At 45.8% G+C, this 24,769-nt stretch overlaps 1 protein-coding gene across 3 annotated transcripts; it reads left to right on the top strand.

Annotated features, from left to right (window-relative positions):
* Nucleotides 1-1,839: 1,839 nt before the first annotated feature.
* Nucleotides 1,840-23,009, top strand: LOC115463522 (gastrula zinc finger protein XlCGF26.1-like). 3 transcript variants are annotated; one of them, XM_030194113.1, is made up of 5 exons: nt 1,840-2,010; nt 3,024-3,150; nt 10,982-11,101; nt 19,492-19,587; nt 20,569-23,009. In XM_030194113.1, the coding sequence occupies exons 1-5, from the start codon at nt 1,987-1,989 to the stop codon at nt 21,873-21,875; spliced, it is 1,674 nt and encodes a 557-aa protein (XP_030049973.1). In that variant the 5' UTR covers nt 1,840-1,986; the 3' UTR covers nt 21,876-23,009. The 3 variants fall into 3 exon arrangements, with proteins under 3 accessions (XP_030049973.1, XP_030049991.1, XP_030049982.1); XM_030194131.1 differs by lacking the exon at nt 19,492-19,587 and having other exon boundaries at nt 20,572-23,009; XM_030194122.1 differs by lacking the exon at nt 19,492-19,587.
* Nucleotides 23,010-24,769: the final 1,760 nt, after the last annotated feature.

Here is a 24,769-nt window from a genome sequence, read left to right as displayed (position 1 = left end):
TCCCTTATCAGTGGAAGAGGGCGGACTCTTCTACTGCCAGTCCCACCCCAGGCACGATTCTGACCAATCAGCATTAAAAGGCTGCGTCGTTTCGTTTCTCTTAAGGCTTATTAGCTCTCCGATCCGATCGCTCCCTGCATTGTGCAGTGGAGGCTGAAATTAATCTTTTCTGTGTTCCACCTAGTTAATGTTAAAAAATAAACGAACAAAAATACTTTTTTTTTTTTATTATAAATAGAAACTGAATGTTGAGCACGTGATCTTCTTGTCATAACATAATGTCTGTTTTGTTGGCCCTTTTCTAGGTGAAAACATCTCAGCACGCTGCACGAATAACCGGTCCCGCCAAATGAAATTACGATTTAGAACTAATTAGTACTGTAACCGATACTTCCTTCGTGTACAACCGTATGCTGCGGAAGCCGAAACGTTTGAAATAGAAGCGAGATGAAATAAAAATGCCACTAACAATAAAAGAAGGACTACTTAGATGCAATAGATCATAGGTTTGCTTTGTTTTGGGTGTACGGGGATGACGACTGCGTAGGACATATTATCTTCCTTGGCTTCAACTTTTTGACGTCACGCCCTCTCCTGTTCTCAGTCAAACCTCCTGCGCAGCTGAAGTGCAAATGTAAATGTTGCTGTGTTGACGTCGTACAGGAGAATGTCAGGGCTTAGTTCCCATTCGGAGGATAAGAGATTGGCGTCATCGGGTGGGCGGAGCCTTCTGCTCCTCTTCCAGCCCCAGAGAGACCGTTGTGACCAATCAACACTAAAAAGCAGAACCAGGAAGAAAAAGACAGCGCTGTGCGGCTCTCTTGCTCTGAAGCCCCGCCCCTTATGATGTCATCATTTTGTGCCTATCGGGAGGCGGGGTTTTTCTTTTTTTTTTTTCCCATCCATCTTAACCAGAGACAAGTACAACTCGAAATCTATTTCTTCCTTTTCCCAACACTTTTAAGAGACAAATCACCGGCTTCTTCTCCATAACTAGAGAAATAGTCTGAAATAGAAGCGAGATCAAATAAAAATGCTACTAACAATAAAAGAAGGACAACTTAGATGCAATAGATCATAGGTTTGCTTTCTTTTGGGTGTACGGGGATGACGACTGCGTAGGACATATTAGCTTCAACTTTTTGACGTCACGCCCTCCTTTTCTCAGTCAAACCTCCTGCGCAGCTGAGGAGTCCTGCCCCCTTTATGATGTCATCATTTTGTGCCTATGGGAGGTGGAGTTTTTCTCTCTTTTTTTTTCCCATCCATCTTAACCAGAGACAAGTACAACTCGAAATCTATTTCTTCCTTTTCCCAACACTTTTAAGAGACAAATCACCGGCTTCTTCTCCATAACCAGAGAAATAGTCTGAAATAGAAGCGAGATCAAATAAAAATGCTACTAGCAATAAAAGAAGGACAACTTAGATGCATCATAGGTTTGCTTTGTTTTGGGTGTACGGGGATGACGACTGCGTAGGACATATTATCTTCCTTGGCTTCAACTTTTTGACGTCACGCCCTCTCCTTTTCTCAGTCAAACCTTCTGCGCAGCTGAGGTGCAAATGTAAATGTGCTGTGTTGACTATTGACGTACAGAATGTCAGGGCTTAGTTCCCATTCGGAGGATAAGAGATTGGCGTCATCGGGTGGGCGGAGCCTTCTGCTCCTCTTCCAGCCCCAGAGAGACCGTTGTGACCAATCAACACTAAAAAGCAGAACCAGGAAGAAAAAGACAGCGCTGGGCGGCTCTCTTGCTCTGAAGCCCCGCCCCCTTATGATATCATCATTTTGTGCCTATCGGGAGGCGGAGTTTTTCGCTCTATTTTTTCCCTTCCATCTTAACTGGAGACAAGTACAACTCGAAATCTATTTCTTCCTTCTCCCAACACTTTTAAGAGACAAATCATCGGCTTCTTCTCCATAACCAGAGAAACAGCCTCTAATTCATTTCTAATCCAGCAAAAAGGAGAAGCAGAGAGGAAAATGCCTGTAGGAGCTGCTGCTCAGGTAGGAGATTCCCCCAACTTCCTGTCCTTTCTCTGCAAACAGTGGTACAGCTTTCTAAGGGGGGGGGGGGGGGGCACTCAAAGTCAGGAACCTGAGCAGACCTGACCCGAGGAAAGGCACCTTGGGGGACTCTGCTGGGGGGGAGGGAGAGAGATCTGGACTCCTAGTCCCACAAAGGGTGATTTTGGTGTCCCAGATTCTGTGTGTAACTGGTTTCTTCTTGCTAAAATCCTGCTCTGTGACTTTGAATTATACACACACAGATCTCTTTCTCTCTCTCTCTACCATGTTGAACCCCAGCACTAGGAAGTCTTCTGAAATATGACCCTACTTTGGGACTATGTGATATGGTAACGGAATTCAAACATGTGTGGGATAAACATAAAGGAATCCTGTTCAGAAGGAATGGATCCTCAGAAGCTTAGCTGAGATTGGGTGGCAGAGGCGGGGATAGTGCTGGGCAGACTTATACGGTCTGTGCCCTGAAAATGACAGTTACAAATCAAGGTAAGATATACACAAAAAGTAGCACATATGAGTTTATCTTGTTGGGCAGACTGGATGGACCGTGCAGGACTTTTTCTGCCGTCATCTACTATGTTACTATGTAAGAGTATAGGCAGAAGTCAGTTTTTGGGGGGGGGATGCATTTCATCTCATATCGTCTCCCTCCATCCCACCACCCCAGGCATTGTTAAATCCTACCTTTGTTGACTGGGATGGCCAAGTCCTGCCAGCTGAAGCGGTCTGCTGCCCGATCCTTCTCCTGTGCTGTCTGAACAGTGAAGAAGTTGGTGGCATACTTCAGCTTCTGATTCTGGCCTTCTTGTGCATGGTCAGTTCATGCTGCTGAACTGAGTATGCACGGGTGTGCTGGTGTTGACAGCTGAAGTACACCACTGACTTCTTTGTGTTCAGGTATCCCTGCCAGCCATTCCACAGATGCCACAGCTTTGGATCTCCTGAGAGATGTGATGCAAAGATGCTGAGTGTGATTCTGGTTTGTATTTCAGATGCAGGTGAAATTTGAGGACATCGCTGTCTCTTTCTCTCAGGAGGAGTGGGAGTATTTAGATGAAGAGCAGAAGGAGCTTTACAGGGAGGTGATGAAGGAGAATTATCAGATTCTGATCTCACTGGGTAAGGGATAATTTTACTTATTTATTAGCAGTATTGGGGCATCATTATAAAGACAATTCTGGGTATGACTTTCTCATTGTATGATTTGGTGAGGAAATGAATAAGTGCTGCAGTGATCACTTTCCATCCTTTCAGCAGTGCACATGTTGGTGTCGATGAGCAGAGGTGAAAATGGGATTCATTACCTCTGAATCAGCAGAACACCAGGTGATATGGGACTGGCACCAGCCAGTTTAGCGAGCACGGTATTCAGTGAGAAATGTCCAAAGGGGCTTTGCGTGCTTTTTATCGTTCGTGGTGGCAGACAGCGAGAAATGTGTGCAAATAAATTAAAATGAGCTGATAACTATTTAAATGTGCATTGCAAAGCGAGGCACAGAATGCAGCCCCTATCATTTACCAGGCAATTTTAACTGCAGGTCAGGAGCTCTCTGTGGCTTATTCCATATCATCATGCTGATCAATCCATAGACTGGTGGGTTGTGTCCATCTACCAGCAGGTGGAGATAGAGAGAAATCCTTTTGCCTCCCTATATGTGGTCATGTGCTGCCGGAAACTCCCCAGTATGTTCTCTATCTCAGCAGGTGGTGGTCACACACAGCAGCAGCTCTGGCTAGGCCTCCAAGCCTAATTTTTAGGTTTTGTTGAGTGCCTGGGGTTGAGGGCTCTTCTTGAGCAAGTGCAAACCTGGTGGCGCCAGGTCCCTCCTTTTCTCCCCCCTCCCGCTGGCTCCGTTAAAAAAAAATAATAATAATAATTTTGGACGTCCTTAAAGGCGTTTATTTCGACGTTTATTTAAACGTTTATTGCAGCTACAGCTCGGAGCGAGAAGCAGGTAATTTTTACATTTTTTATAGCGGGCAGGGGGTTCCCCGATTGATCTCCACGTGGCCTATGGCGTCGGAGGGCGCGAAGAATCGCTCCCCGGACCGCATGTGCGCTCCTAGCTGGGATGCGGGGGTATTAAAGTCTGATTCGCCCTTGTTGGGTGTCAGTTTGGAGGCTGGTCAGTGTCCCGGGTCTTCCTCCGGTGCGGCGGTTTTTCCCGCCATAAACGCCCATCCCCCGCTGCTCGCCTCCGCCATCTTGGCCGGCCACTCTGCTCGGACGGCTTCTTCTTGGGCCGCCCTTGAGCTGGGAGACGTTCATGCCATGGCCGCCCTTGATTTGGGCGACGGCAAAAAAGCGGCTAAAGTTAAGCGCCGTTCTTCCCGCGCGGCTCCTTCGCGGAGTGTCGCGCCGGACGCCATCTTGGATGCGCAGCATGTTTCTCCCCCGCTCTTACGAGCGCCGGTTGAGGGTGCGTCTAGGGCTGTGGCCCAGGCTGCTGAAGTGCACAGTCTGGGGGGTTTCTCCTCCGAGTTTATTTTGCTGCTGCATCAGGCCTTCCTTATGCAGAACGCTGCCCCTTCTCCCTTGTCCGATAAAGGGGTTGAGGCCCCCGGAAGTAAACGCCCTCGGGTGGATTCCCAGGCCTTAGAGGACGCTGTTTCCTCTGATGTAGATGAGGGCAGCGTATCTGAGTTCTCCCAACGGTCCTTTGGGGATTCCTTGGAGGAGACGGATTCCCGCTCGGATGGAGCGGATGACCCCTCTGCAGCGTGGATCTTTCGCTCAGAGGATTTGCCCAACCTGTTAATGCAGGCCATGAGCATTTTAAAGATTTCCTCTCCGGAGGACGTCTCTCCCTCAGCCCCTGTTGGCTCCGCCATTATGCTGGGGACGAAGCGCCCGTCTAGAACCTTCCACGTGCATGATGCCATGCACACCTTAATTTCGGCTCAATGGGATGTCCCGGAAGCGAGCCTCAAAGTGGCTAGGGCTATGTCCCGCCTCTATCCTTTGCCTGAAAGTGAACGTGAGGCCTTTCTTTGGCCTACAGTGGATTCTTTAATCACTGCGGATTCTTTCATCACTGCGGTGACTAAGAAAACGGCGTTGCCGGTGGAAGGTGGCACGGCCCTAAAGGACGCCCAAGACAGAAGATTGGAGGCGGCCTTAAGGTCGTCCTTCGAGGCGGCTGCCTTAAGTTTGCAGGCCTCAGTTTGTGGCTCCTACGTGGCCAGGGCGTGCCTGACGATTGTGCAGCGGGCTTCCCCCTCGGATCCTTCCTTGAGGGCTGATTGGCCGGCCCTGGAATCGGGCTTGGCTTATTTGGCAGACTTGCTGTATGATGTCTTGAGAGCCTCGGCTAAAGGTATGGCTCAGACAGTCTCTGCGCGGCGGTGGCTTTGGCTGAAACATTGGTCTGCGGACCACGCCTCTAAGTCCCGCCTGGCTAAGTTGCCTTTTAAAGGCAAGCTGCTCTTTGGGGTCGAGCTGGACAAAATTGTGACCGATCTCGGCACGTCTAAGGGCAAGAGGTTACCAGAGGTCAGGGCTCGGGCCAGTGCTCGCCCCGGTATCTCCAGAGGATGGTTTTAGGAAGCCCGTCGGTACCGCCCGGGCAAGTCGGGCTCCTCTGCCCCCTCTTCCTTCAAGAGGAACTTCTCCCCCAAGCAGCATTCCTTTCGCAGAGACCGCCGTCCCGGAGGTGCGCCCTCCCCCAGGGTCTCATACCCAATGACGGGGTCCTGGTCCATGGCCCAGTGCAAATTGGAGGACGCCTGTCCTCGTTTCTGGGCGAGTGGACCAGGGTAACTTCAGACGCTTGGGTGCTGGAAGTCATCAGAGACGGCTACAAGCTAGAGTTCTGCCGACCCTTAAGAGACGGGTTTGTACTCTCTCCCTGCAAGTCTCCGGTCAAAGCTGTGGCAGTGCAGCAGACCTTGGACAATCTGATCCGCCTGGGTGCGGTCGTTCCGGTGCCAGAAAATCAGCTTGGCAAGGGACGTTACCCCATTTACTTTGTGGTACCAAAGAAAGGAGGTTCTGTACGGCCTATCCTCGACCTCAAAGGGGTCAATCGGGCCTTCAAAGTTCGGCACTTTCGCATGGAGACCCTCCGCTCTGTTATAGCGGCAGTGAAGGCAGGGGAGTTCCTGGCATCCTTGGACATCAAGGAAGCATACTTGCATATTCCCATCTGGCCTCCTCATCAACGCTTTCTGCGTTTTGCAGTCCTGGGCCGACACTTCCAGTTCAGAGCCCTCCCATTCGGGTTGGCTACTGCTCCGCGGACCTTCTCCAAAGTAATGGTGGTCATCGCGGCCTTCCTGAGAAAGGAAGGAGTACAAGTCCATCCTTATCTGGACGACTGGTTGATCCGAGCCCCCTCTTATGCAGAGTGCGGCAAAGCTGTGGACCGGGTGATTGCTCTTTTGAGCTCCCTGGGGTGGATCATCAACTGGGAGAAAAGCCAGCTGCGCCCGACTCAGTCCCTGGAGTATCTGGGAGTTCGATTCGACACCCAATTAGGCAGAGTGTTCCTGCCGGACAATCGGATTGACAAAACTTCAGGCTCAGGTGGACCAGTTCCTAGTAGCCTCTCCGCTCCGGGCTTGGGACTATGTGCAGCTGTTGGGCTCTATGACGGCCACGATGGAAGTAGTGCCCTGGGCCAGGGCTCATATGAGACCACTACAACACTCTCTGCTGCAGCGCTGGACTCCGGTGTCGGAGGATTATGCTGTACGCCTTCCCTTGGACCCAGCAGTGCGCAAGGCGCTGAGCTGGTGGCTGCAGACAGACAAGTTGTCTGCAGGGATGCCTCTTGTGACCCCGGAGTGGATTATCGTCACGACGGACGCCTCTTTGACGGGTTGGGGAGCCCACTGCTTGGGAAGGACAGCGCAGGGGCTCTGGTCTCCTGCAGAGGCAAAGTGGTCTATCAACCTCCTGGAACTCAGAGCCATTCGGTTGGCGCTTTTGGAGTTCCTCCCGGTACTGGCGTTCAAACCAGTACGGGTCCTGTCGGACAATGCCACTGCTGTGGCCTATGTCAACCGCCAGGGAGGTACCAAGAGCGCCCCTCTAGCCAAGGAGGCCATGAATCTATGCCAGTGGGCGGAAGCGAACCTGGAACAGCTGTCAGCGGCCCACATTGCCGGAGTCATGAATGTCAAGGCGGACTTTCTCAGTCGCCATACCTTGGATCCCGGAGAGTGGCAGCTATCTGCTCAGGCGTTCTTGGACATCACGAAGCGCTGGGGCCAGCCGAGCCTAGATCTGATGGCGTCATCGGCCAATTGCCAAGTGCCGCGCTTTTTCAGCAGAGGACGGGACCCTAGATCCCTGGGAGTAGATGCTCTTCTCCAACAGTGGCCGACACAGGAGCTTCTCTATGTGTTCCCGCCCTGGCCCATGTTGGGCAGGGTGCTAGACCGGGTGGCAAAGCATCTGGGCCGGATAATCCTGGTGGGTCCGGACTGGCCCAGACGTCCCTGGTATGCGGACTTGATCAGGCTCTCAGTGGACGATCCTCTGCGGCTGTCAGTGGAGCAGGGCCTGTTGCATCAGGGTCCCATGGTGATGGAGGATCCCTCCCCCTTTGGTCTTACGGCCTGGCTATTGAGCGGCAGCGTCTGAGAAAGAAGGGCTTCTCGGACAAGGTCATCGCCACTATGCTAAGAGCGAGGAAGCGCTCTACTTCTACTGCTTACGCCAGGGTTTGGCGTACCTTTGCAGTATGGTGTGAAGCAGGCTCACTTTCTCCCTTCACTGCTCCAATTTCTTCAGTGTTGGCGTTCCTGCAAGAAGGTCTGGAGAAAGGCCTGTCGCTCAGTTCCCTTAAAGTCCAGGTAGCGGCTCTGGCTTGCTTCAGGGGCCGCCTGAAGGGTGCTTCCCTGGCTTCGCAGCCAGATGTGGTGCGCTTTCTCAAGGGAGTTAATCACCTGCGCCCTCCTCTGCACTCAGTGGTGCCTGCGTGGAATCTCAACCTGGTGCTAAGAGCCTTGCAGAAGCCGCCTTTTGAACCCTTGTCAAGGGCATCTCTGAAAGACCTGACGTTGAAAGCAGTCTTTTTGGTGGCTATCACTTCAGCCAGAAGAGTTTCCGAGCTCCAGGCACTCTCATGTCGAGAGCCCTTTCTGCAGTTCACTGAGGCAGGAGTGTCTATTCGCACAGTGCCTTCCTTCCTGCCCAAGGTTGTTTCTCGCTTCCATGTGAATCAGCAGCTCTGTCTCCCTTCCTTTTGTAGGGAGGACTACCCAGAGGAATACTCTGCTCTCAAATATCTGGATGTGAGACGAGTCATCATCAGATACTTGGAAGTGACCAATGATTTCCGGAAGTCGGATCATCTGTTTGTCCTGTTTGCAGGTCCTCGTAAGGGTCTGCAGGCTGCTAAGCCTACAGTGGCAAGATGGGTCAAGGAAGCCATTGCAGCGGCTTATGTGGCCGCGGGGAAGGTGCCGCCTATCCAGCTGAAGGCTCACTCCACTAGAGCTCAGGCGGCCTCGATGGCAGAGGCCGGGTCCGTCTCCTTGGAGGAGATTTGCAAGGCGGCAACTTGGGCATCGGCCCATACCTTCTCCAGGCATTACCGCTTGACTGTGGCTGCTCGGGCGGAGGCCCGGTTTGGAGCTTCAGTGTTGCGGTCAGGGATTTCTATGTCCCGCCCTGGGTGAGTACTGCTTCGGTACATCCCACCAGTCTATGGATTGATCAGCATGATGATATGGAAGGTAAAATTATGTATCATACCTGATAATTTTCTTTCCATTAATCATAGCTGATCAATCCATAGCCCCTCCCAGATATCTGTATTGTTTATATTCTGGTTGCATTTCAGGTTCAAGTTTAGTCTTCAGTTCCTGTTCAGGAGGACTTCGTGTTCAAGTTTTTCAATGGATTCTTCAAGAGTTGAGACGAATTTGTGTTACAGTGAGCTGCTGCATTCCTCTCCCCTCCGTTTTACGGGGCTGGATTGAGACTTAAATTCTGCTGGCGCTCCCTCCCGCTTCGTGCGGCAGTAGGGCAGCTTTGTACCCCTCCCGCTTCGGCGGTGTTAGGGTCAGTCAGCTCCTCCCGCGGTTGCGGTTGCAGGATAAGCCAGATCCCCCCGCATCGGCGGGTGTGGTGTCCCTCCCCCGCTCCGCGGGGATGAGCTGGACGGATTGCCCTCCCCCACTTGTGTGGGGATGAGCTGGGTTAATTCCCCTCCCCCGTTTCGGCGGTGGTGAGCTGGGCAGAGTGTCCCTTTGTGGGTGTAATTCTCTAAGTGCTGAGTCCTGCGGATGGAGCTTGGATATCGACATACTGAGGAGTTTCCGGCAGCACATGACCACATATAGGGAGGCAAAAGGATTGCTCTCTATCTCCACCTGCTGGTAGATGGATACAACCCACCAGTCTATGGATTGATCAGCTATGATTAATGGAAAGAAAATTATCAGGTATGATACATAATTTTACCTTGGCGGAGCAGTCTGCTGTGTAACTTGTGTACTAGCTAGAGCAAAACCCAAAGGTAAACCAGCTATGATCAATATTCTCTCCCTTGTCTTGGAACAAAAAAAGCACTGAAGTCAGCAGCAGAGGAACATGATGTGTTAAGGGAGAGCGCTGCACCGCTGCAGTAGAACTCGAGCCATGATCAATATTCAAAAAGCGTTTTTGCAAAAAAAGCTACATATGACTTTCATACACGCAGCTTGTATGTGTAGCACACGCTGTTCTGAGCATGTGCAGAGCAGCCATGCTTAGCTATTGACTGTCCTGCGAATGCGCAGCTTGGGTGGCTGCCCCGTGCATGTGCTGGCACTTCCCCCTACCGAGTTGCTTTCTGAAATTGTGAGCAGCTCATTTGCATGTAGTTTTCTCTGATCATCGTTTGCTAATTCCAACTTGGTAACTTTTTTACTGAGGGGTCTTACGGCAACAGTTTTTTTTCCGAGGACTTTAGTGCATTTGCCTATGAGCGCATACCGGATGGAGTGGATATTCAGGATTACACCTTCCTCTCATGACTTTCATGAAACCACCCATAACTCATCTCTTTGGCAGCTCCTCTGGCAGCTTATTCCACATCTCTGGGACCCCTACTGAAAAGGCCATAAATCTTCACCTTACCAGTTGCATTTGCTTCACTGAAGCTACCTCCAAAACAGTGATTTTCATCTGTTCCAGATGATGTTTCATATTGGATATAATTGACGTTGTAATGCCTTTGTATCGCTCCATGGTGCAGCCGCACCTCAAATATTGTATTCAAATCTGGTCGCCACATCTCAAAAAAGATATAGTGGAATTAGAAAAGGTACAGAGAAGGGCGATAAAAATGATAAAGGGGATGGGAAAGGCTAAAGTGGCCAGGGCTCTTCAGCTTGGAGAAAAGACGGCTGAGGGGAGATATGATAGAGGTCTATAAAATAATGCACGGAGTGGAACGGGTAGAGGTGAATTGCTTGTTTACTCTTTCCAAAAATACTAGGACTAGGGGGCACACAATGAAGCTAAAAAGTAATAAATTTAAAATGAGTTGGAGAAAATATTTCTTCACTCAGTGAGTAATTAAACTCTGGAATTCGTTGCCAGAGAATGTTGGTTAGCTTAGCGGGGTTTAAAAAAAGGTTTGGATGGCTTCCTAAAGGAAAAGTCCATAGTCCATTATGCCAGGTATTTGTGACCTGGATTAGCCATTGTTGGAAACAGGATACTGAGCTTGATGGACCTTCGGTCTGTCCCAGTATGGCAATACTTATGTAAGTATTAAATCATAACTGTTCAAGGCTTGTGCGGATGGGATCCGACAGAGCTCGCAGAGATGGGACGGGACCAAACCTTGCGGGGATGGGGACAAATTTTGTCCCTGCATCATTCTTTAGTTTGAATATTGTTGTTCAATGAAGTTGGTGAAATTGCTTATGCTGGAACTTTGTCTAAGTCCTGAATTTGAGGGAATTGGACACAAAAAATTTTGAGAAACCTAATGGAATTTTCTTACCCCAGGAACAGGTTCTTCAACCTTCAACCCTAAGATTATATCTCTCATTGAACGAGGTGAAGAGCCGTATATCAGGGATGAGCCAGGATCAGAGGAAAGAGAACCTGGGAAAAGCAGCTGCTCAGGTGAGTTCAGTAATAGGAGGGACTGGGGTAAAATACATTGTATTGACATCTACTGTAGGGTAAGTGCTGGGGGTGCTGCCTCTTTATAGATAATGATCAGTCACTTGGGGGCCCTTTTAATAAGGCGTGGCCAAAAGTGGCCTATGCTGGTGTAGGCGCATGTTTTGGACATGCGCTGGTTCATTTCCTGAGTGCGCCTGGGAAAAAGGAGATTTTTTTAATGTGCTGAAACATAGAGGTGCGGCAAAACGAAAACCAGCGCGCGCATCCATCTTGGGCCTGAGACCTTAACACCACCCGGGCGGTAAGTATGTAGCGCTTAACCAGCTGCCGATTGCCACTGGGTAAGGGCCCCTTGGAAGAAAATAGAAAGTTATTTTTTTACCGTGTATTTTGGGCGTGTGCCGAACATGGAACTGCCATCCGGGGCACGAGGTAGCCGGGCGGGAGTGCCAATTTGACGCATGTAGGCGTCTACGCGCCTTTGGAAAAGGGCCCCTTGGTTTGTAAGTGAAGGCTAAACCTATGGGCCATACAATTTTAGCTGTGGAGAGGTGGAGGGAAGGAAAAATCCAGGTTGCTTTTCTGTTCATCTGGAACTTCTCATGTCGGAAATCTTGAAGCTAAAAAAACGTGTTGCGAGGGAGTTAGAAGGAAGCAGGTTTTGTGCTTTTAGGTCCTAGTTTGTGACTGTTACATAGTAAATGACGGCAGATAAAGACCTGTACTATCCATCCAGTCTGCCCAACAAGATAAACTCATTTTACATAGTATGTGATACCTTATATGTATACCCAAGTTTGATTTTTTTCCTTGCCTTTCTCAGGGCACAGACCGTAGAAGTCTGCCCATTACTGTTCTTGTACTAAGTTCTGAAGCTAACATTAAAGCCCCTTAAAATTTACACTCCAGCCCATCCCTATCTATTCAGTCACGATCAGGGCATAGACTGTAGAACTCTGCCCAGCTCCCGTTTTGTTTCCAGTTACCAGCGTCGCCACCCAATCTCCGCTACGATTCAGCGGAACCATTCCTTCTAAACAGGATTCCTTTGTGTTTATCCCACGCATGTTTGAATTCCGTTACCGTTTTCATCTCCACCACCTCCCGCGGGAGGGCATTCCACATATCCACCACCCTCTCCGTGAAAAAATACTTCCTGACATTAGTCCTGAGTCTGCCCCCCTTCAACCTCAATTCATGTCCTCTAGTTCTGCCGCCTTCCCGTCTCCGGAAAAGGTTCGTTTGCGGATTAATACCTTTCAAATATTTGAACGTCTGTATCACATCACCCCTGTTTCTCCTTTCCTCCAAGTTATACATGTTGTGTCCTGGGTCTGTGTGTAGAATGTATGTTGTCCAGCTGATGTGCACAAACCTGTTCCAAATATATTTCCAGACCCAGGGGGCAATTCTCTAACTGGGCACCAATGCAGAGCACTGAGTGCCATTTCTATAAGAGCATCTGTGCACCAAGATACAGCACCTTAGCACATAACTTAAGAGTATTGTGTAAGTTAAGATAATAAGAGTGAGCCCCTCCCATGCCGCTCCCCAGTGAATTCCTCCCTTGCATTTATGTGTTACTGTGTGTGCACTTCATGGAATACCCCTGAGCACTGCCAAACCTATGCACGTGATTGCCAGTGTTCCGTAAATCTAAGGTCGCATACGGTGCTTAAATTTAAGCGTCCTGCTAATGCTGCTGCCATGTTTTTCTTTCAGCCGACCGCTTGAGCTTCCACTGAGTTTTTGTGTCTTAGATGGGGAGGGGGCTGTTGAGAAGGGGGCTTAGGGCTGGACTGAATATTCATTTTTGATTCAGCCCTGAATACGTTATTCACATTATGCCGAATAATGATTTACATTTGAATACGAGTAATCCAGGCTCAACTGCTAAATCCTACAGAAATAAACACTTGATCTCTGATTTTTTTTTTTTTTTTTTTTTTTACTTCTTTTATTTGTTATGTTTGAAGCTCAATGTCCGTTATTCGTATTCGGCCGAATAGTAAAATATACTATTTGGTGCAGCTCAAGTTTATATATTATTGTAACATGGGGTTAGGGAAAGGAAAAAAAAAACAAAGTTGTAAAATGGGGATTTACTTGTGCTGGCGAACATTCCGCCGGTCAGCAATGTAGCTTGGAAATTTGAGAAGGGTTTGGAACCCCAAGCTAAAGCCAGTTTCCTAGGTGGCTGAGTGAGTGGGCAGTTAGCAGAGTTGGTTAGGTTCGGAGTGACTGAATGTGTTGTGGAGGGTGTGTGCAAGAAAAGAGGGCTAAAATGAAAGAAGTAGGTATAAAGAGGGGGTTTTGAGTGACAGTGTCTGACTGAAGTGAAGGTGAAAGTGAATGTATGGGTGAGAGGAGGTTTATTTAAAATTTAATTGAGTTTGGGGTTCCATTATATGTGTAGTGGGGTGGAAAGGGGAAGCAGGTTTAGAAGTGTGTATGAATGAATAGTGGTGAGCTTGGGAACAGTAAAGGGGTGATTTGGGGAAATAAGATATTAGTTTAGGGGAAAAGGAGCTGAGTGTTTTGAGTGCAGGGTGAGTTGGAATGTTATCATATAGTGCTGAAAGTGGAATGTTGTGAATAGATGCAGTAAGGGAGTGCTGGCTAGCCACTCTGAGTAGGATAGGGAAAGAAAATAAAATAGCATAGGCGAGGAAGATAAGGGAACTTTTTTATTACTTTATTTTTATAGTTTACTTGGGCCACAGTCTTTATTTAAAACTTCCCCCAGCAAAAAGAAAACTGTTCTATCGATTCAGGAAGCTAGGGTTTTGCCTACCTTTAATTTCATTAAGAGTAGGTTTAGGAGGAAGATCTACGGAGAAGAGAGATTTGCAGCTTGCCGTGAACGTCAAGGGCCCCACCACAAGAAAGACTGCACTACATTTTGGAGAAAAGAAGAACTTCTATAGATAATTGACTGATAATTGACACCAGGGGTACTTTAAATAAGGAAAGGACGAGAGGGATAAAGAAAGAGGGAAAGAAACTATATACTTACCTTAAGGATCCTGAGAGGTGAATGGTGTTGAAAAGAAACCTGTAAAAGAGAATTAGATACAAAGAATCAAATTCTTGTGATAGATAAGAAAAGGAAGACATGAGCATTACATGATAGTTGTATGAAAAAAAAAGGAAATAGAAAGGATAATACTTATCTCTGGTTGAGGAAAGGGTACCTGAAGAAAAAAGAACAAATTACAGAGTTATCTATTGAGTTAGTTGTTAAATGAATTTGAGATCTGTTATATGAAAGGTTCAATTTTTTTTATTTGCATATAATAATTGGAAAGGTATTACAAGTAAATCTATTACAATAAATTTGTTATCGTATTTAAAGAAATTCTGAAGTGTTGCATTTCTCTACTAGATACATTCGGGAAAGAATTCCAAAATTAGTTTATTTTTCCTCTCCCATTCTTTGAGAGTGGGAGACGTGGTTAGTGTCTCTACATCACTCCTGGTGCTCTACAGTGTAATTCTGGAACCTGGCCCGACTGCAACCATCTGGCTCTGGGAGATACACAGATTTCATCGGGAACACCGGGGGTGCATGTTAGATTATTCACAAGCATCTTGTCTATAGGGTTCTGATGTGTCGCATATGATAGACAGCAGAAAAAGACCATCTAGTCTGACAAGTTGTATCTGTCACTCGGGCAAAGCATGCAGGTTACCTCCTCTATGTTTAGGAGGTTACACCCCTCTGTCATTTGTTTTCCTTTGATTCCATCTTCTTGCTAGACAGGTATCCCCTGTATTAATCCCCTGCCCTTTTGAACTCTGTTCCTCTTGTTGTCCCAACCGTCTGTCTCCAAGAGGGTGTTCAAGGCATCCACCATTCCATGAAAGACTGTTTTCTGCTGTTGCTTTTAAGGTTACCTATTTTCATTTTCATTTCAGGTCATTACAGATCAAAATTCAGCTCACAGCAGTCAAATTTTATTTTTTTTATTGCCTTCCGCTACAGGCGTTTTGTAATTGGATATTCAGCCACTGAGCTGTATCCATACGAACATAAGTGTTGCCACAAGTACCTGGCAAGATCCTAGAACAGTAAAACAGATTTTATGCTGCTTATCCTAGGAATAAGCCACGGATTTTCCCAGTTCCATCCTAATAATGGCTTGTGGACTTTTCTTTTAGAAAATTATTCAGACCTTTTTAAAAAATCCTGCTACGCTAATTGCTTTTACCACATTCTCGGGCAACGAATTCCAGAGTTTAATTACACCTTGAGTGAAGACGTATTTTCTCCAATTACTTTGTAGCTTCATTGTGTGCCCCCTAGTCTACTCATTCCAGTCCACTCAGTATTTTATAGACCTCTATCATATCTCCCCTCAGCCGTCTTTTCTCCAAGCTGACGAGCCCTAGCCACGTTAGCCTTTCCTCATAGGGAAGTCGTCCCATCCCCTTTATCATTTTCGTTGCCCTTCTCTGTACTTTTTCTAATTCCACTGTATCTTTTTTTGAGATGCTGTGACCAGAATTGCACACAGTATTTGAGGTACAGTCACACTATGGAGCAATACAAAGGCATTATAACATTCTCATTTTTGTTTTCCATTCCTTTCTAATAATACCTACCATTCTATTTGCTTTCTTAGCCGCCACCGCCACACACTGAGCAGAGGGTTTCAACGTATCATCAACGATGACACCTAGTTCTTATTCTTGGGCAGTGATTCCTAATGTGGAACCTTGCATTCTATAGCTATAATTCGGGTTCCTCTTTCCCACATGCATCACTTTGCACTTGCTCACATTAAACGTCACTTGCTGTTTGGATGCCCAGTCTCCTAAGATTCTCTTGCAATTTTTCACAATCCTCTTACGATTTAACAACTTTGAATAACTTTGTGTCGTCAGAAAATGTAATCACCTCACTAGTGGCGAGAGTCTGATAGGTTCAGACGGGGAGAGGGACCTTGGGGTGATAGTATCTGAGGATTTGAAGGTGACGAAACAGTGTGACAAGGCGGTGGCTGTATCTAGAAGGTTGTTGGGCTGTATAGAGAGAGGTGTGACCAGCAGAAGAAAGGGGGTGTTGATGCCTCTGTATAAGTCGTTGGTGAGGCCCCATCTAGAGTATTGTGTTCAGTTTTGGAGGCCGTATCTTGCTAAGGATGTAAAAAGAATCGAAGCAGTGCAAAGAAAAGCTACGAGAATGGTATGGGATTTGCGTAACAAGACGTATGAGGAGAGACTTGCTGACCTGAACATGTATACCCAGGAGGAAAGGAGAAACAGGGGTGATATGATACAGACGTTCAAATATTTGAAAGGTATTAATCCGCAAACGAACCTTTTCCGGAGATACGAAGGCGGTAGAACGAGAGGACATGAAATGAGATTGAAGGGGGGCAGACTCAAGAAAAATGTCAGGAAGTATTTCTTCACGGAGAGAGTGGTGGATGCTTGGAATGCCCTCCCGCGGGAGGTGGTGGAGAGGAAAACGGTAATGGAATTCAAACATGCGTGGGATAAACATAAAGGAATCCTGTTCAGAAGGAAAGGATCCTCAGGAGCTTAACCGAGATTGGATAGCAGAGCCGGTAGTGGGAGGCTGGGCTGGAGGTTGGGAGGCGGGGATAGTGCGGGGCAGACTTATACGGTCTGTGCCAGAGCCAGTGGTGGGAGGCGGGACTGGAGGTTGGGAGGCAGGGATAGCGCTGGGCAGATTTATACGGTCTGTGCCAGAGCCGGTGGTGGGAGGCGGGGATAGTGCTGGGCAGACTTATACGGTCTATGCCAGAGCCGGTGGTTGGGAGGCGGGGCTAGTGCTGGGCAGACTTATACGGTCTGTGCCCTGAAGAGCACAGGTACAAATCAAAGTAGGGTATATACAAAAGTAGCACACATGAGTTGTCTTGTTGGGCAGACTGGATGGACCGTGCAGGTCTTTTTCTGCCGTCATCTACTATGTTACTATGTAGTTACTCCCATCTCTAGGTCATCTATAAATATGTTAAAAAGCAGCGGTCCCAGCACAGACTCCTGGGGAACCCCACTAACTACTCTTCTCCATTGAGAATACTGACTATTTAACCCTTCTCTCTGTTTTCTACCTTTTAACCAGTTTTTAATCCTCAATAGGACATTACCTCCTATCCCATGACTTTCTAATTTCCTCAGGAGTCTTTCATGAGGTACTTTGTCAAATGCCTTTTGAAAATCCAGATACAAAATATCGACTGGCTCACCTTTATCCACATGTCTATTCAGCCCTTCAAAGAAATGTAGTAGATCGGTTAGGCAATATTTTCCTTAACTAAATCCATGGTATGTTATGTTATGTTACTCGTGTCTTATAGTCCACAGGTATCATGCACTGGTTCACTGCAGAAGCCAGTCAAATTGGCCAGGAAGCTACACAGATTGAGGACTCAATACAAAAGAAACTTCCTCACAAATACTATAAAATCCACTATCTATCTACAGTAATATACTTCACAGAGAGGAAAGCTTTTCAAGGATTTCCAAAATATTTCATAATGATGAAGATCTCGAATGTCCAATGGCAAGGAATTCCATATTCCATTCGAAAAGGCTTACTCCACTGACAGCTCCAATGTTTAATCTCTCCCTCTTGCCGTCGCTTCACCCCTGTCATTTACCCTGTGTTATCCCCTGTTCCTTCCCCTCCTGTCACTTTCTGATTCTGGGCCATCATTGTCTTGTATTGTATCCACTTGATTTATTGTAAGCCACATTGCGCCTGCTCATGTGGATAAATGTGGGGTAGAAATGCACTAAAATAAATAAATATCAATACTGCCTGATATTGAATAGAGAAATCAAAAATTATTTTCAATTTAATCTGATTTATGGGAGGAAAGCATAACATACATTGATTTTGGGTTCTACCTACCATCAAATTGTGTAACAAAGTAGCCAAGTTGCAAAGATAGGATGTTGATTTTGTCTCATTAACCCATGCTTATGTCTGTGCCCTGTAATAGTTTTTACCATTTTGCCTGGCATTGATGTCAGGCTCACCAGTCTTTAATTTCTCAGATCTGGAACCCTTTTACAAAATTGTCGTTACGTTGGCCACCCTCTAGTCTTCCGGTACCATGCTTGATTTTAAAGATAAATTATATATTGCTAACAATAGTTCTGCAAGTTCCTTTTCAATTCTCTCAGTACTCTGATGAATACCATCCGGTCCAGGCAATTTGCTACTCTTCAGTTTGTCAAATTGCCCTATTACATCTTCCAGGTTTACAGAGATTTGATTCAGTGTCTCTGACTCATCAGCATTGAATACCATTTCTGGCACCGATATCTCTCCCACATTTTCCTTAGTGAAGACCAAAGCAAAGAATTCATTTAAACTGTCCGCTATGGCCTTGTCTTCCCTGAGTGCCTCTTTTACCCCTCGGTCATCTAGCAGTTCAACAGATTCTTTTGCCGGTGTCTTGCTTCTAATATACCTAAAGAAGTTTTTACTATGTGTTTTTGTCTCTCTCTCTGCCTTCCTTATCAGTGCTTTGCACTTGACTTGCCATTCCTTATGTTTCCTGTTATTTTCTTTTAGCTCTAATAGCTTCCTTCACCTCACTTTTTAACCATGCCAGCCGTTTGGCCTTCCTTCTTCCTTTTTTAATGCATGGAATATATCTGGTCTTGGCTTCCAGGATGGTATTTTTGAACAGCCTCCACTTAAGTGATATTCAGAAGAGTACCGAGATAACTACCCAGATAAAGTTAGGCCAGCAAAAGGCTATCCTAACTTTATGTGGTTCCCTGGATAGCGGACTGAATATTGCTGCTAATCAGGTAATTCCTGGCGCCCCCTGGACTTCCCTGGCATACCTGGATAGTAATAAGATAGTCTGGTCATGATTTTCAGTGGCACTATCTGGAGCAGTGCTGCTAAAAATCCAGATATGACTCCATGAGCAGGACTTATGGAAGGAGCCACTTCTGCCTGGATAAGTACTGAACATTGGGTCCTTATATTCAGTGGCGTTCCTAGGGGGGTGGACACCCGGGGCGGCGCCCCGCCCCCCCGGGTGCAGCACCCCTCCCCCCCGATGCAGCGCGGAACCCCCCCCCCCCCGGGTGCACGCCGCAGGGGGGGGGGTGCCGCAGCGCGCACCTGCTCAGAGTTCCCTGGAGCTCCCTCTGACCCGGAACAGGAAGTAACCTGTTCCAGGGCAGGGGGAGCTGCAGCGAACGCGTGAAGTCAGTGAACTCAGAGCAGGCGCGCACCGCGGCACCCCCTAGCGGAGTGCACCCGGGGCGGACCGCCCCCCCCCCCTTGGTACGCCACTGCTTATATTCTATTCCTTTATTATGTTTGGATGCATTAAACAAATCGTCTGCAGATGTTTCTGTCATATGTCTCCGTGTTCCATTCACAGGTTGTTCTTCCTTTTGGAAGTTGGGATGGAGACAAACTGTTTTCTCCCGACCAGAGTCTGGATCAAGTGTTATTGCTTCATCACTGAGGAAGAGAGGTGTGGTAGCCGTGTTAGTCCACTTTTAAAGGTAATCAATAGAAATAAAACAAAAGAAAACATGAAAAAGAAAAGAAATAAGCAATACTGTCATCTACCAAGATTTACGTATTTCCGATCTGACGAAGAAGGGCAACCTTCGAAAGCTAATCAAGAAATGTATTAAGTTATGTCCAATAAAAAAGGTATCATCTTATTTTCTTTTTCATGTTTTATTTTGTTTTATTTCTATTGATCACTGAGGAAGAAATTCCCTGATGAGCTTTCAGACCGTTTATGTCTACACATTGCCATTTCCAAGGGACATCTCATCGTCTCACAGACTTGTAGTGTGTGGAGAAAAAGGTTGTTCCAGCTAAGTGAATTTTTGTTGCTGGCTGTGTTCCTTTGATTTTTTTTTTTTTTGCAATGGACACTGAATGCAGTAAGCTTACTTGCTTTGTTCAAGCTTGAAGTATCATTAAGATTTAGTTTTGGTTTGTGGATTTGCCTATACTTAAAACATTTTTTGTGTTCATTCACTTTGGTGTATGTACCGGAAAGAGGGGTGTGTTTGTTTTTTGTTTTTTTGAATCGGTAGATTTTCTCCAAAATTTGGGAGTTTTTGATGCTGATTCTTTTTCCCTCTTGCTTTCTTTTAAAATTGACTGATGATAATAACTTACTCCCATGTATGATAATGGTTTTTGCAATACTTTGGTGTACTATTCCCTATCTGGAGATTTGAGGTCTTTGTTGTTTAAAGCTATATTCATTTAGAGCAAGTGAATGAGACACAAAGTTCAAACTATTTTAGGTTAGCTTTGTCAATTTATATATAGTTTGTGGTCCCGCGGCACTAGTGCAAATAAGAAACCCACCAATGCTTAAGCCATCCTTAGAATATATTGTGGGATTTTCTATTCTCCTTATTATGCTCAGGTAATATCTTAGAAACCACCACTGTCTAACACATGATTAATACCTTCTGTTTATGTCCAGCAGATAATCAGATTACAGAGGAAATTAAAATAGAAAAGAATGAAGGAGATCATCCTGTAGAAATGGAAGAGATTCAAAGACGTTCAGAAAATGTCTGTGAGAACATTTCCCAGGGTTCTAAGAGGATTAACACAAGGAATTGTGAGCAGGAATCAATGGAGCAGAGAGACCCTGTTGGAAGCTCAATGCATGGAGTCAGTAAGTGTGAGAAAAATGACAGGGAGCTCAGTAACATCCCTGAGGATCAGGAACAGCTAGCAGAGAGACCCTTCCAAACTACTAATAGTGATCAAGTGACTAATCAACTCTACCAAGAAGTGGGGAAAAGAAAAACACACCAAAAAGAGTTTACTTGTACAGCTTATAATAGGAACATCAGTTTTATTTGTCCTAAGAAGGGTTTTCCCTTATTTTCAGAGGTCCAAATACATAAAAGGAATCACAGAAATGAGAAACTATTTACATGTATTGAGTGTAATAAAAGCTTCACTCAGCTGTTGGCTCTAAGAACTCACCAGATGGTCCACACAGGAGACAAACTATTTGCATGTACTGAGTGTAATAAAATCTTCACTCAGCTTTCAAATCTAAATATTCACAAAAAGATTCACATGGGGGAGAAACTATTTACATGTAGTCAATGTAATAAAAGTTTCAGTCGGCTTTCAAATCTAAAAATGCACCAAATGATCCATACAGGAGAGAAACCATTCCCATGTTCTGTGTGTAATAAAAGTTTCACTCGGCTCTCAAAGCTAAAACTTCACTGTATGATTCACACAGGAGACAAACCGTTTCCCTGTATTGAGTGTAATAAAAGCTTCGCTGACCTTTCAATTCTAAAAACTCACCAAATGACCCACATGGAAAGCAAACCATTTCCATGTTTTGAGTGTAATAAAAGCTTCTGTCGGCTTTCACAGCTAAAACTTCACCTAAAGATCCACATGGGAGAGAAACCATTTTCATGTATTGAGTGTAATAAAAGCTTCACTCGGCTTTCAAGTCTAAAATATCACCAAATGATCCACACGGGAGACAAACCATTTCCATGTTCTGAGTGTAATAAAAGCTTCACTCGGCTTTCACAGCTAAAAGTTCACCAAAAGATCCACACAGGAGAAAAACAACTTACATGTACTGAGTGTAATAAGAGCTTCATTCAACGTTCAAATCTAAAAAAGCACCAAATGATTCACACAGGAGAAAAACCATTTACATGTACAGAGTGTAATAAATGCTTCACTCGGCTTTCAAGTCTAAAAATTCATCAAAAGACCCACACGGGAGACATTAACTACATTTAAGTGGATCCCTGCAGATAGAGGAGATACTGTAATTTGAGTCCAAGAAAATGTGACAGAAAAATACAGAAATATTTTCCATCATATTGTAGGGCTACAACTCGATCAAACATTTTTGTGTGCATATGAGGCCAGAACCACACTATCATGGATTCTGCTACAAAGCACTGTGGACCCATTACTGTTGCCAAGGCTATGCTGCCATAGTATGAAGAATGAATGTGGACACTGTTCTTTCTACTGTGTACATGCTGCGAACTTAGTACCAGGGATTTGCTCAACATTAAAATGAAAGCCTGGAAGGTGACACAAAATTGCTATTATATAGAGTCATTGTGCCACTGCATTCCTCATCTTCCTTCTGTCACCTGATTGGAAGTGTCTATGCCAGTATCGGTGGGATCTGACTCCTCCAATCAGAGAGGCAACCTAAAGAGGCAGAAATTTGCATACAGCACTGACAATGCAGTGAAACTAAGCAATCTTCACTTCCACATAGAGCCTGACGGAACCCAGAATTTTGGGGTTTTGCTGAAACTGAATCTACAACTGAAATTGGCCACTCAGTTTCAGATAGAAACCAAAACTGTAAACAAAAATGCCTCCCACTGCAGCTGAATGGCTAGTGCAGTGGATTGAGATGCTGGGAAATTGGGCTCAATTCCCACTGCAGGTCCTTGTGACCCTGGGCAAGTCACTTAACCCTCCATTGCCCTAGGTTCAAATTGATCATGAGCCCTTTTGGGACAGAAATGTGTTGGAGCAAAAACAAGCACTATGAAGCACTATGTGTTACTGTATAACAAAGATATATGAGATTATAATACATGGCACCATCCAGCATTAAGAACCTAACTTCAAGTATGCAAACTCAAGCTTATTCCATCTTTCTTTGCAAGGCCTATTATTTGCTGTAACTTTGACCTTGCATACAGACAAAGACTACTGACAAGGGTCCCGATTTGCTAGAATAAGAAGGTCATTATCAGCATCGATGTCATGGCCAGAACAGCCAAGGACTCTTGGAATTACCCTTGCAGCCAGAGAGACGCTGTGGCTAGCAGAACTGCACATTGTTTATGAAACCACTACTACTACTTAACATTTCTAGAGCGCTACTAGGGTTACGCAGCGCTGTACAATTTAACAAAGAGAGACAGTCCCTGCTAAAAGAGCTTACAATCTAATAGACAAGTGAACGGTCGGTCCGATAGGGGCAGTCAAATTGGGGCAGTCTGGATTCACTGAACGGTAAGGGTTAGGTGCCGAACGCAGCATTGAAGAGGTGGACTTTAAGCAAAGACTTGAAGACGGGCAGGGAGGGGGCTTGGCGTAAGGGCTCAGGAAGGTTGTTCCAAGCATAGGGTGAGGCGAGGCAGAATGAGCGGAGCCTGGAGTTGGCGGTGGTGGAGAAGGGTACTGAGAGGAGGGATTTATCCTGTGAACGGAGGTTACGGGCGGGAACGTAAGGGGAGATGAAGGTAGAAAGATAGTGAGGGGCAGCAGACTGAGTGCATTTGTCAAGATGCCCTCCTTAATGTGGTACCAGTGAGACAATCATGTAGCCCCTGAAATCATAACAATGGGGATAACAATGTTATATGTGCATCACCCACACAGCCAGAATGTTTGTCATTAATACAGCTGCAGCCTGTGATTTCTCTATAAAAAGGGGCTCTTATCAGAGACAAGGGCTGCTGTGTTGACATTCCATCCAGAAAGCAGACCTGTGTTGAACCTGACTGGTACCATCTGATGACCAGGCTGCCATCTAGAGGTCTGCATCAGGGTTATGGGTTTAGAGTGACTCTCTTACTTTGGAGTCTAGTTAGGGATTTATGTGCATTTGCTCTAATCTATTTTTGTGCTGAGACCTGATGTGTCTGTGTTCTTGCCTTCATTGCACATTATCTTTGCTGCTATTGTAAATAAAATAATTACCCTATTTTTATAATACTTGGTTGTGGAGTTAGTCCTTTCTATATATAATTACTTTGATTAATTCTTATTATATTAAAAAAAAAAAACACACAAACATGGCCAGCTGAAACTGTTGCTTGTAATCCATCATCTATTTCATGTCAGTTTCTCTTCTTATTTGTGTGTCACTACATCAATACAAAATTACTGCATGTTGTTCAGGATTTTTATGATGTGAAAGAGGGAGTATTAGGCTAAATTGTGTGTTTGAGGGGGGGGGCTATTTTTAATTGACAAATTATATAAGTAGAAATGTGCTAGGATTTTTTAAAAAGTCTCGCTCAGATGGAAATTACCAGTTGAGAGAGACTATAAAAAAATCCTAGCACATTTCTACTTATATAATTTGTCAATTAAAAATATCCCCTTCCCCCATAATTGTTTGTCAGTAGCTCTGGGACAGATTAACTAATTTTTCTAGGAATTTGCAGAGAACGTCCTGCACCAAATCTTTCTCAGGGTCAGCCTAAGTCAACACCCTGTTGTTTTCATATATTGCACTGGTCAGGGTGACTTGCATGTTCTAGTATGTTATAATATGTAAACAAGCACAGTATATAGGAGAGTAGGGGACAGCTGGGAGAGGGGGAGCCAAGTTGAAGATCCAGCTTGTGAAGCTGTAAGCTCTGATCCCTAGGAATAGGGACCAGATTAGGCAGGTCCCCTGAAGCTATAGGCTGGAGAAGCAGGGAAGTTTCCAACATCTGATCCCTAGAAGTAGGAAACAGATTTGACAGTCCCCCAGTTCTTTTCCACATTGAATAAAAGTGGGCCAGAACCCTGTATTTCTGCGTCTGTAATGAATACTGGCAGAACCCCTATACTTTTAAACCTTGGCTGGTTTAAATCCCACTCCATAAAACTCCGTAATAATATAGTAAGTGATGGCCTGATAAAGATAAAGACCTGAACAGGCC

The sequence above is a fragment of the Microcaecilia unicolor genome, chromosome 1, assembly GCF_901765095.1.
Source record: "Microcaecilia unicolor chromosome 1, aMicUni1.1, whole genome shotgun sequence".
In the NCBI taxonomy this organism is placed as follows: domain Eukaryota; kingdom Metazoa; phylum Chordata; class Amphibia; order Gymnophiona; family Siphonopidae; genus Microcaecilia; species Microcaecilia unicolor.
This window is presented reverse-complemented; position numbering and strand designations above follow the sequence as displayed.

Coding starts and splice junctions, on each gene's coding strand:
- LOC115463522 (XM_030194113.1), top strand. CDS start 1,987: ATGCCTGTAGGAGCTGCTGCTCAG. Junction 2,011..3,023: donor CTGTAGGAGCTGCTGCTCAG/GTAGGAGATTCC, acceptor TTTGTATTTCAG/ATGCAGGTGAAATTTGAGGA. Junction 19,588..20,568: donor TTCATCACTGAGGAAGAGAG/GTGTGGTAGCCG, acceptor GTTTATGTCCAG/CAGATAATCAGATTACAGAG.